The sequence below is a fragment of the Notamacropus eugenii genome, chromosome 6 (genome assembly GCF_028372415.1).
Source record: "Notamacropus eugenii isolate mMacEug1 chromosome 6, mMacEug1.pri_v2, whole genome shotgun sequence".
NCBI classification, from domain to species: domain Eukaryota; kingdom Metazoa; phylum Chordata; class Mammalia; order Diprotodontia; family Macropodidae; genus Notamacropus; species Notamacropus eugenii.
Genome location: NC_092877.1, coordinates 297158067 through 297170196, shown reverse-complemented (window position 1 = coordinate 297170196; position 12130 = coordinate 297158067). Strand labels below are relative to the sequence as shown.

Below are 12130 nucleotides of genomic sequence, written 5' to 3'. Positions count from 1 at the left end.
GTGCATAATAAACACTTAAAAAATGTTTTTTTGGCTAAGAGAAGAATATCAGGGCTGCTGTAGCACACCTCCAAGTAGGTAATCAACTCATTATTTATAACACTAGGAAATCTTAATTTGAAGTTTATCTACCACCAACACTATAGGAGACAAGTGATAAATGTGAGAGATTTGTTTTTGTCTGATTAATGTGTGTTTACATAGGGAGTGTGTAACATCATTTTTTTACCAGGGTCTGCTGCTGATCCTCATAGTTCTAAACTGATAGAAATAGTGTGTGACAGTTTAAATTACTAAAGTGGCAACTGCATACATACAAATCCAAATTTCAATTTGGTACTTTTACTTAAGTCTATAGGAATTAGGAAATAATACATAAGCAATAAATATTGTTAAAGTTTTGAATGAAGTTAGAAACATTTTATTTTTGTCTGGGTAATGATAATTTGTCTTAGAAAGGGGTATTTAGGGAAAGTAGTTTACTAGTCTTATCCCCTAAGTAGAATTTTGAAAATATCTTACCTATTTGGAAACATACAAGAAAAATAACCTTTATTGTCCTACCTTTTTTGCTACACAATAACATTTGAAATTATGTGTCAAATCAAATGGTTAAAAATTATTCCTCTTTAAAGATATATTTCTATTTTGTAAGTTAAAAAATGAGCCATTTTTAAATGGCCCACCTAACAAAATGTTGTTATAAATAATCCACTTTAACTTCTCAGTCTTCAATTTTATTTACAGTTTAATGTTCATTTCCAAGTAATTGTGCAAAATGGTCATGAACTGAGATTGATTTTTATGTGTAGAATTTGGAATTGTTCACACAAGTTTTTTAGGTTCTTATAAGAAACAAAACAAAACAAAACATGAAATAGCACTTTCAGGTTATTTGGAAATTCCTGGAATTTGCTTTTTGTATCCATCACTTGCATTTCCAACTTAGCTTTCCATTTAATTTGATGATAGTGTTTTTTAACTGTAGTATTTTAAAGTGCCTAAGATAGTTAGTTACTGTGTTAAATTTAATTCATGGACACAGAAAACCAAGTATCTACTTCAATGCTTCAAGGGGTCATACAGGCAAACACTTGTCTTCTAGGCTTTGTGTGAGTGGGTTTCCACGACAAAATGAAAAACACTGGAAAGAACCTTGTGGCCGAGTAGTATTGGATCCTGAATTTATGGTGCAGCTTCTGACAGGTGTTTATTATGCCATGTAAGTATCTTATATTTGAAATCTTACTGGCCCTTGGACGATTTTAATGTTTTTCTTTTCTTGTATTGATATGTCCTGATTGTCCTTTGTTTTGTGGTACATTAATTATCTTGAATTCCTGATTTTAGTAATTCACTCTTTTAAGTTATGGGATGCTTTGAGAGTAGCTAAAAAGCAGTTTAATAATTAGGATTGACAGTTGGAGAGTGGCAGTTTCTTCTCATAAGAAACTGTTAGTATATATCAGCACTAAGGATTATCATAACCTAGTTTACCTGGAATGCCATGCAATAGCCACTATACCAGCTTATGCCCTCTTCCACCTGAAACCTTTATATAAGGAAACATTAGCATTTAACTCTTCATATTTTCCTTGACTTATAACCTGAAGTGAAATGTCTTGGGAATAAAATAATTTGAGATCCTTAAACTTTAAAAAAATTTACTGGGATTGAAGTACTATTGTAAAACGGACACTTTGTTTCCTTGGTAGATATAATGGACAGTGGGATCTTGGCCAAGAAGTACTGGATGACATTATTTACAGAGCTCAGCTAGAACTTTTTTCTCAACCACTACTGGTAAGACACAAGCTATCAGACATGGAAATTGGGTGGCACCCAGTAATATTTGCATAAACAATAATATAAAGAACATGAGGTTGACCCGTGTGTTTTTAAACTGTGATGTTTGATCCTAGTGAGCATTATTGTCCAAAGTTGCTTTTCCTGATCTTTTGGTTTAGTGTTTAAGATGAAGCAATTTAAATACATCGAGGTTAAAATACCAAGGAATGTATTGGAGACAAATGGTCTAGTGCAAAGCATGCTAGACTTGGAGAAGTAGATCTAGGTTTGAATCTCAGCTCTGGATACCTGAAAGTGCTGTGACAATTAGAAAGTCACCTTACTTCTTACTGAGTCAGGTTCTTGGGGAACATAATACTTGTACTACCTACTTCCCAGGAAGGTTGTGAGAAAAGTTCAGTGTAAACCATAAAGAGCTATATAAATAAATGAAAGTTATTATTTGGTCAGCGTCAGGAAACATTTATTAATCATCTGCTATATGCCAGGCATTGAACTAAGCAATGGAGATAGAAAGAAAGTAATGAGATAGTTCTTGCCCTAAAAGAGTTCTCATTCAGATTGTGGAGAAAACACAAAAAGTGAGGGTGGAAGGTATGATGAAATCATACATTCAAGGTGAAAGGAGGTGTGAATTTACATTTCCTTTGAAAATTAAAGTAAACTGAAAGACAGTGGTCTTTGCATAATCAGTTTTTTTAGTTAGGCTAGGAGTAACCATTAAATTGGGTCTTTGGCCTCTCAATAAACCAAAGATCACAAGGTAAGGCCTACTAGCCTTCATATAGTTTTGGGAAGTACCAGAGAACAAAGAACAGAATTGGGTAGGTGGGGAAAACAATGTGATTGGTTACAGAGTAGACAGCATCCTGGTGGTAGGGAAAGCATGACTGGTTGGAAATTGGGAATGGAACTGTCAGTGACCCTCTTCTTTCTTTCTTTGACTAAGAAATGTTCAATGTTTGAGTCCACCTGCAAGGTTAGAGATAGACCAGACTTCCTTGGATAACAAACCAGAGATCCTTGAATTGTGGTTGGTGATGTAAAGATATTAGATCAGGTTCTGGTGTCCATCTGCCTTTTTCAAGGGTAACAGATTTTCCTGAGGCAAGAATAAAACAGTGATTCTCAAGAGAGCTGAACTTAGCTTTTAGGCAAAGAGACAACAAAGAAATGTGGCTAGAGCAGTCATACAAAATGGAATAGCAATACAGAATAGGATCAGTTACAGAACAGAATCAATTATAGAATGATACAGAATCAATTTAACTTCTTCAGTTTCTAGGTAGATTTCATCTTGTAGAACAGTGTTTCTGGAGGTGATGAAGTCCGGAAAGGTAGCTAGGTGGGAAATGATGTCAGTGTCATCTTAAAGAGTAGAGAATCTAGGAGGAGTTCTCCAATGTCCATCCTCCATTCTCTCCAGTCAGAGCAAGGAAGGAGCTCTACTCAATATTTTCTAATCTGAACACATCTAAGTTTATGTTAGAATAATAGTAAATGGTAACTATTAAAAAAAAATTACTAACACTAATACCCTGCATTTGCAAAGCTCTTAGCAATGTCATTTTATTCTACAGCCAACTTTGTGATTCAGTCATCAGGAAGCAGATATTTATTAAGTGCCTAAAAGTGTGCTAGGTATTAGGGATATAAAGACAAAAATAAAAATAGTTTTTCTCAAGAGACTTCTGTTTTGTTTGAGGAAACAATATGCATATATAAATTTGAACAAAATAAATGCAAAACAGTTTGAGAAGGAAGGAACTAGCAGTTAGGAGAGCAGGACAAGTTTATATAAAAGATAATGTTTAAGCTGAGTCTTAAAGAAACTAAAGGATTCTCTGAGGAGGGAAAGCATTCTAGGAATGGGGAAGGACCAGTACAAAGGCATGGATACAGGAGATGAAATGTCATGTGTGAAAAATGTCTGAGGTGGAATGTTAGGTTGGAGCCAGGTTGTGAAGAGTCAAGAGTAGCTTATGTTTGATCCTATAAACAAAAGGGAATACTGTAATAGTTTACTGAGTAGGGGTGTGACATAGTTGGACCTTTGCTTAAAGAAAATCACTTTGGTAACTATGTGAAAGAAAGATCTGAGTTAGGAAAAACTTGAAGCAAGGAGGCAAACTGAAGGTCATTGCTGTAGTCCCCAGATTTGGGAGGTGAAAAACTTGAAGTAAGGTAATGGTTATGTGAGTAGTGAAAAGGGGATGGTGTGAAATATTGTGGAGGTAAGGATGGCAAAATTTGATACCTGATTAGATATGTGGAGTGAAGGAGAGTAAGGAACTTATGATTACACTGAAGTTGCAAACCTGAGAGACTGGAACATGACTTGGTGTTGGTGACTTTAACAGAAATAAGTAAGTGAGGTAGGCTAGCTGCTTGCCAATCTGTTAAACACTAATTTATTCTGTTACGAACTATTATGCAATCTCTCCCCCATTGGATTCTATATTAGACAATAAAAAGAGTTTCCATGAAAATATGTCAGCCAAGCCTATTTGTATTTGAGTCTATTTTCCAGCTTAAAAAAAAAGTCAAGCTTTTCATATAGCAAGCTATTTTCTTCAGCAAATTCTATTCTATGTGTTTTGTGGTCTCTTCTCTACATCTGCAATTGATAACCAATATATTGGTACATAAAGTATACAGCCTAACTTATTTTCCTTATTTTTGGCCCTTTGAATTATGTTAAAGTAAAAATTAGTAGAACAAAAAACAAATTTTGAGGGTAATGTAAAATTTGTCCTTTCTGCTCCTTTTGAACCTTGTTCACTTTAATCACAGCCTCTCTTAGGATGTTTGGCTGTTTTTAGTATGTTAGAATGGCAGTCAGAATTTTTAAGCTACTTTACCCCTTACTCCTGAACATTGGTGGTAAAAGTAGGCTTTGATAGAGTAACAGGACAGACATTATCTCAGCCTGGCATGGCCCGTCTGGCAGAATGTTTTAGGGCACCCCTACATGAGCAGGGGTAGCCAGTGCTTATTGAGAGATCTTATTGTCAGCCTTCGTTCTCAGTTTCACATATTTTTATGTGTATTATAGGACTTTGACGGAAACAAACAAAAAAGATTAATCCATGAAGTTTGGGAGTGAAAAAGAATGCTTTATTGGTCGTAGTCATGCGATTTATAATTTGACATTCTATTTCTTGGCAATTGTGAAGTGTCATAGAAGGATCAGTATAATAGATTCAGTGCTTTTGAATTTTTTTATCATCCTACTCTTGTTTTAGGTTGCTAATGCCATGAAGAATTCATTGCCATTTGATGCTCCTGATTCTTCACAAGAAGGTCAGAAAGTACTTAAAGTGGAGGTCACACCCACAGTGCCAAGGATTTCTCGGACTGCAATCACAACTGCTTCTATTCGTCGTCATAGATGGAGGCGAGAAGGTGAGCCATCAGTAATTCCATTGTTGTGAATAGATTATTGCTCTATTACTAATCAAATGTACATTACTACTATGTGTTGTTAGCATACCTTGTGCAAATAATCCAAAAAAATTTGACTAGTTACTTTTAGTGGTAGAAATATGAAATGTCCATAGCTCTCTTAATAGTTTTCTTTAGATTTTCCTTATGAAGTTTCTTCAGAAAATATTTCAAGTAAGATGAAATGTAAAATAGTTCAAGTGTACAGAAAGGCAAGAGATTAAAATTTTCATCTTTGCTTTTTAAAATAGTAACAGCAAAGTAGGGGAGAGGTTTTCATTAAATATGCTTATTACTGTAATTGAGGAATTTCAGTTTGTGCACGTGTGAGCTAAAATTTTAATTAAAAAAACAACACAACACAAAGCAAAACTGTAACTGATTGATACAAAAATATAACCCAAGCAGTTTTCCCAGAAGGATTGATTCAGGTTTTAAATTGTTGTCTTTGATTTACTGTGAGCTTTTTGTTTATTTTTAAGTATTGATTGCAGCAGTGTCTCATGGACATAGTACCTGTATAATCAAGCTGTCTTGACCTTGTTGTAGGAGCATATTATTGTCATTTTAATGATATTTTTTCACTTCTCTGTCCTGTTCATTTGCCAGCTCACACATTTTTCATCTGCCTTCTTGCGTATGTATGTGCATTGTACACACATATGTAATTACATATGGTTAGTATTTTTGGTTTTTTAATACCATATCCATATAAACCTCCTTAATCTGCCTGGGTCAAAATGCTCAGAAAGTTATAGAAGAGCACAAAAGCACTAAAATTTTATATGTTGAATCCCAGATGGCTTTGACTTCTCAAACGAGGCTGACTCGAGTATTCCTGGCTCCCCGATCCAACACGGCTCCACAGACCTAGGGATCAAACGTGTGCAAGAGGGGGAGGTGCTGATGCGCAGGACCCCTGAGCATGGCTCGCCGGAGCCCACCTTGGCAGCAGCCACAACAGAGGGTAGGACAGAGATGAGGAGGCAGAAGTCAGTGAGGCAGTTCCTGGAGAAGGATCCTGGCTCCCTATCCCCAAGCAGAACATCTTTCCATTCTAGTGTGTGTTTCCACTATCCCAGGGTGTATTAGCTTCTCCTTGCAATACACACACTTCCCTTTATGCCTAGCACCAGGTCAGGTACAACCTTTTGTTATCATGTGTGCTGGCCTGGAGTTTGCATCCCTGTGTGGTTAAAGAACAGCTTGGCATGGCTAATAACAAGGCAAGCAGCCGTCTTCAAGAGGCCTGCAAAGGCTTGGGATGTTTTCATTACTGAGCATGTCTACTTTAACATTAAGGGAAAATGCATCCAATGAACACGAGCCCTGATTGCCAATTTAAGCCTGTTTAGGTTCCAAAAACTTCAGGAATTGATACTTAAAGAACTTGTGAAGACTGCTCTAAAATACAAATCTATCTTCTTTGATCAGGAAGGAGAACTGAGGTGGAGTTGTTTTGACTCGTCTCCACTTCCAATGATCCCAAGAATAAATTTACCTGAGGCTAATTGGAGATCTTTATTGGTGTTGATTCATTTTAACATTTGAATAGATCAAGTTGCTGTGTTTCTAACTACTTTAATCATCAATTTTCCTCTATATATGTGATTTCCTGTTCAACCTCCAGTTTTGAAGCAGAGTGTAGCGTCTGTGGATGATTTTGTTAGGCTCACTAAGCTAGTTTGAATCATGAGCAATGTTGGAATTTACCAATCATGTGTGCAATGAAATGGGATTTCCAGTTTCTCTTGTTATTAATTTGCTTGTCTGTAACTTCCAACACTGAAGTGAAAATGTATTCTTGGGAGTTTAGCTGTACTAGTAGCAACTTTTATTTAATGTAGTGGTACTTTCACTCTGAGAATGTTCCCTGTAGTATTTTCACTGTTAAAGATCACTCAGCTTCTTACTAATAGGAAAGTTCTTGCTAGCTATTCTGTACATATTGTTGCCTCCCAGGAATTGTTCCCTGGAAGAAGAGTGCAAATAAACCGCAGAGTTCCTTTCCAATATAATACGTTGCTGCTGTGAAAACTGCCTTGATTCATTGATGTACCAAAGCAAATTACCTTTTGTTTGAGTATGTTAATTAAGTTGTAAGGGTCAATTAATTTCCATTTTAGGAGGACTCCTGCTCCTTGGTGCATCAGAAATTTGAGCATGCTCAGTAAGAATTGGAAGCTACTTTTAACTCCCTAGCTATTTGGCCAAATTGGTCTTCTTTTTTCTCAGTGTTGCATGTGCATGACCTGAAGGATCTGGAGACGTTGTTGCCATTTTTTGAGACCCAAATTAAATGGTTGTAAAAGATAAAGCCTTCTCATTCCAGAAGTTTTACATAATTTGACATGATTCCCTGGAGCCAGCTTTATCTTGCATAAACAAGAGAAAATGAGACTTAATAAATATCAAATATACTAATTGCTTAAAAGTGGACAAAACCCTGCTTCTTAACACTCTAGCATAAAAGGAGGGTTGGATGAGCCTATTTGGCTTTCTTTACCAGTTGGTATTTTTATGTTGATTTTAGTGCATTGTTAATTAGAAAGGCGATAATGCAGAAAGTTTGAAATTAGGAAATTAAAGCTTTTCTTTAATTCAGCAAAAGTCAAAACATCCTGAAAAAGGACCAGAAGTATTATACGGTTAATTTTAGTACCTCGTTTAATTGTTAATTAAATTTTGGGGATGTAACTAGGAAAAGGGTGCTAAGTTCGTTAAATATGTATAAGGTTTTTCTTAGTGCTCGTATTTGTAGGTTTAAAATAAAAGATAGAGGCATAAATTAGAGAAGAAAATGCAGTGATATTAGTCTTCAGTATTCTTTTTTGTATATTCTTTACCCTGCAGTATGTTGTTAGTATCTTTATAACTAATGGAAGGGAGAGAAAACACAGACCCACCCACAGCCTTTGTTTCTTTATTCATTGCTCTTTGGGGAAACTTTTCAGGCATGACACTGAAATTGTATTTTAAATATTTGAATCGTGTTGACTGTATGTTGAAAAGGAGAGAGAGAGAAGAGTTGCAGGGGGCTCAAATGTAAGAATATTACTTGGCAATCTGAAGAAACTGTAACTTTTGAAGGCATTCTTAAAATCATCAGTAAAGCAAGTGTTAATACCTTGAATGAATCTGCAAGTCTACTGCAGTTCTGCTTCACTACACTGAAACAACATTTCTGGGTATTTGAGATCCACTGATTACTTTTTGCATGCACTACCTTTCTACCATCGTCATCTTTAATATTGCTGACCTGCTTGAGCATCTAATCTGCATGTAGCAATAATCCAAAGCAAGCACCAAGTGTCTTAGTTTTCCTCTCTTGATTAAATGGATACTTCTAATGTTATTTTGTGCCCTTGTCACTCTTTATATTGCTGAAAACGTACTTTATAATTTATTAGTATTTCATACTTTATAAGCACTTAAAAGTATTTTCTATGGACATTTTGCTGTTTTTCTTGAAAGATTATGTGTTTATAATGCGATGTAATATGTATTTATAGAGTTTGACATTGTTATTCTAGTGCACATTACGTGCTGTCCTTGTGAAGAAAGAGGTTGAGAGAGGAAGTGGCTTCAGCTATTTTTTTCAAATGTGCTCTCATGCGCTTTGCATGATGACCAAAGAAAAGTTGGTCGCTAGATAAAACAAGGTGTTTTTGTTTTTAAGAGTAGCTTGATTATCAGTTTTTCCCAGGACCTTTCAAAATCAGGCATTTCTTTTATTTTTTTAAGGGAATATATTAAAGAAGAGACTTTAATCACCTCTCTTAATATGTTTCACATAACTATTTATTTAAAAATTATCTTGGCTAATATTGTTACATAAATATAAAGGTATTTACTTGTCAAAGATTCAGGTTAACTTTTCTTGGGGTTTGGGGAAATATATCAAAAGTAACTCCTTAATGATGTAGCAAAACATCTAGCTCTTAAAAAAATAAAGAGGCTCATATAGTAATATCTTGACTTTAAGAAAGAACCTTTTAGAGGTGTGCCTTTGAAATAATGATTTTTACAAGAATATTGATAATAATTCTAAAATAAGAATTGAGTTGTCTGAAATTCTTCCTTCTCTGTTACCCTTTCAGTCCCAGAAAGAGGGATTCCATAGATTGAGTCGGAATTTTAGGATGAAAGTTGATGGAATAGTCGTGATAATAAAATTGCTTCTAAAAATATAAAACATATTTTTTGTTTCATGACCTAATGCTCAAGATTGTTTTTCGTAGGTGTTGATGCTTAGGTTTTCATGTAAGAGAGCATAGAGACTTGCTACTGGATTCATTAATTCAATAGTATATAGATATGGAGAAATATAAGTTTTAAGAGCTGTCCTAAGAAGAAGTAAAACTTACTGAGAGGATTGTGAAATTTTGTGTTTGCAAGTGAAAGGCTAGCTAGCCTTATGTTAAAAAGGTTTACCTCTATCGCTGCTTCTATGCACTCTTGGATTATAGACTAAGTATAACATTTTACATAAAAGAGGTACTTAAAATTGAAACAATTGCATGTAGTTTAGTAGAACTGGATCTTTTTCAGATGGCAAATATATCAGCAATTTTAGATACAGCAGTTTCAGAAAGGTTTTCATTATGTTTGATCTTTTTGCAAAATGGTGGAAAAATCTAAGACTACTGACTTTCCATTAGGTAATGGCTAAAGGCAAGGTTATCTTAAACTGAAGATTTATGTGCTGAATTGTGTCAGCAGTTTGTCCTACAAGAAAGCTGTATGAAGCCTAAATTTACTTGTGGTATCTAGTTCTTGACTTTATTTTTAATAAGAGGCAGTTGACTTGTCTGCAAAAGGATATTAATGGAGTCTTCATGCACTAGAGTAATGCAGAACAAAAGAATACTAGCATATTGGAAATCATTGTGAAATAGTATATTTATCAGGAATACTGTTTGGCAAGGTCATTATCAGTGTACAACAAACAGAACCTGACAACAGATGAAGTCTGTTGTGATGCTAATCATAACTTCTACTTCATTTAACTTAGCTTGTGCTGAGTCTGTCTGATTTGTTTTTTAGGTGCTGAGGGTGTCAATGGAGGAGAGGAGTCTGTGAACCTCAATGATGCAGATGAAGGATTTTCATCTGGGGCCTCCCTCAGCAGTCAGCCAGTTGGGACCAAACCATCATCCTCCTCTCAGAGGGGGAGCTTAAGGAAAGTAGCAAGTGGGCGTTCAGCCAAGGACAAAGAAACAGCTTCTGCCATTAGAGCCACCGAGAGCCCTCGAGAGTCAGTAGCTCGTAAGCAGTACATGCATCAACCTACTGACCTTAGTGTAGATTCCATTGAGTTGACACCAATGAAGAAACACCTGAGCCTACCTGCTGGCCAGGTGGTGCCAAAAGCTAATAGCTTGAGTTTAATCCGGACGGCCAGTGCTTCCTCAAGTAAATCGTTTGACTATGTGAATGGCAGTCAAGCCAGTACAAGCATTGGGGTTGGCATTGAAGGAGTTACTAATTTAGCAGGTAGCAATGCCAATCGATTTTCAACTATCAGTCTACAGGAAGACCGGCTAGGTCAAGCTGGGGAAGGTAAAGATCTCCTCAGCCCAGGAGCCCCCCTAACTAAGCAGTCTCGCTCCCCAAGCTTCAATATGCAGCTGATATCACAGGTGTAGTTTTGAAAGTTCTACTTTCTTCCCTTTCTTCTTATCTTTTAAAACCAAACATTTCATTGTGCAAGAAGAAACTTCATCCCACAGTCTGAAACTACTGACCATTGTAATCAGATTTGATTTTGTTTAGGTATCATCATACTGTATTTTGTACTGAAACAGCAATAAGATTTTCTTTCCCCTCCTACCCTTCCTCTCTGCCGCCCCCCTACCCCCCAAATGTGTTTGTGAAGCAGTATAAAATGTATGCCTTTTTCATGCCTTCCTTTCTCCTTGGGTGATGTGCAATCCATCGTAGGCTGATCGGTCCCATTTCAACACTGTGAGACTGCAGAGACATTAGAGGAAATGGTGTATGTGATCCCTATGAAATGATTCTTTGGCTTTGTTAAGAAATAGAAACGGGTTCTCTCATTGTACAGAACTATGAAAACTACTGGATCATATGTTTTTTTCTCAAAACCAGGAGTGCCTCAGAGATTCTACTATGACTTTGGACTTCTCTGAGTTTGTGCAATCTTTTGTTTCTTTGTTTCTTTTTCCTTTTTTTTTTTTTTTTAAAAAAAAAAGAAGTATGGGGAAAAGAGATGGGAGGAAAGAGATCCGACATGCTCCTGGCAGTCTGCTGCACTTTTTTTGTTAAAATGAGGGTAGCTCTTTTCTCCCAGTTCTTTTACTCTGGGAAGTTAACATTTAGTCACTGAAACATTCAAACCAGGTTTTGGTCTTCTCCAATGCAGAGAAGAATCTAAGTTTATTGTGTAGATGGTAATGCACTTTTAATGGCTTTTAGCCATATTTAACATAATGTCTTCCCTCTTTCTCACCGGACATATATAGGGTTATTCTGTAAGCAGGTTAAAGTTTGAAACAATAAACAAATCCAAGAATCCAGATGGGGTATCCTATTTCCTACACATGATGAACAGTTCTTGTTTATGAATTATTAACTAATTGAAGGAAGTGCATCTTCAGATAAACAGGAATTTTTCAAGTCATCTTCAGTGATACCAGATTATTAGTGAAGCCCTCTCAGGTGCTTTCTAGGTGTGCCTAAATTCAGTCAAATATTTTGGGTTAAGAAATCTACAGTCCTGACAGATTATATATTTCATGGAGGTACATCAGGAACAGATAATTTGCTTGGGGAGATCACTGAAGCTTCAACATGATACATTTTTATAGAACAATTTCCCACTGGGAGTATTGAAATATTTTCTGCTAAAAGGACC

General features: G+C 35.9%; 1 protein-coding gene across 4 annotated transcripts in view; it reads left to right on the top strand.

Annotated features, from left to right (window-relative positions):
* HYCC2 (hyccin PI4KA lipid kinase complex subunit 2) overlaps positions 1-11792 on the top strand; it is a 78506-nt gene extending 66714 nt beyond the window's left edge. For 3 of the 4 annotated variants that reach the window (XM_072617238.1, XM_072617240.1, XM_072617239.1), the window contains 5 exons: positions 1106-1222; positions 1716-1803; positions 5055-5214; positions 6053-6220; positions 10300-11792. In XM_072617238.1, the coding sequence (XP_072473339.1) occupies positions 1106-1222; positions 1716-1803; positions 5055-5214; positions 6053-6220; positions 10300-10901 (1135 nt within the window). In that variant the 3' untranslated portion in view covers positions 10902-11792. The remainder of the gene's footprint in view (positions 1-1105; positions 1223-1715; positions 1804-5054; positions 5215-6052; positions 6221-10299) is intronic. The other variant, XM_072617241.1, reaches the window with a different exon arrangement.
* Positions 11793-12130: the final 338 nt, after the last annotated feature.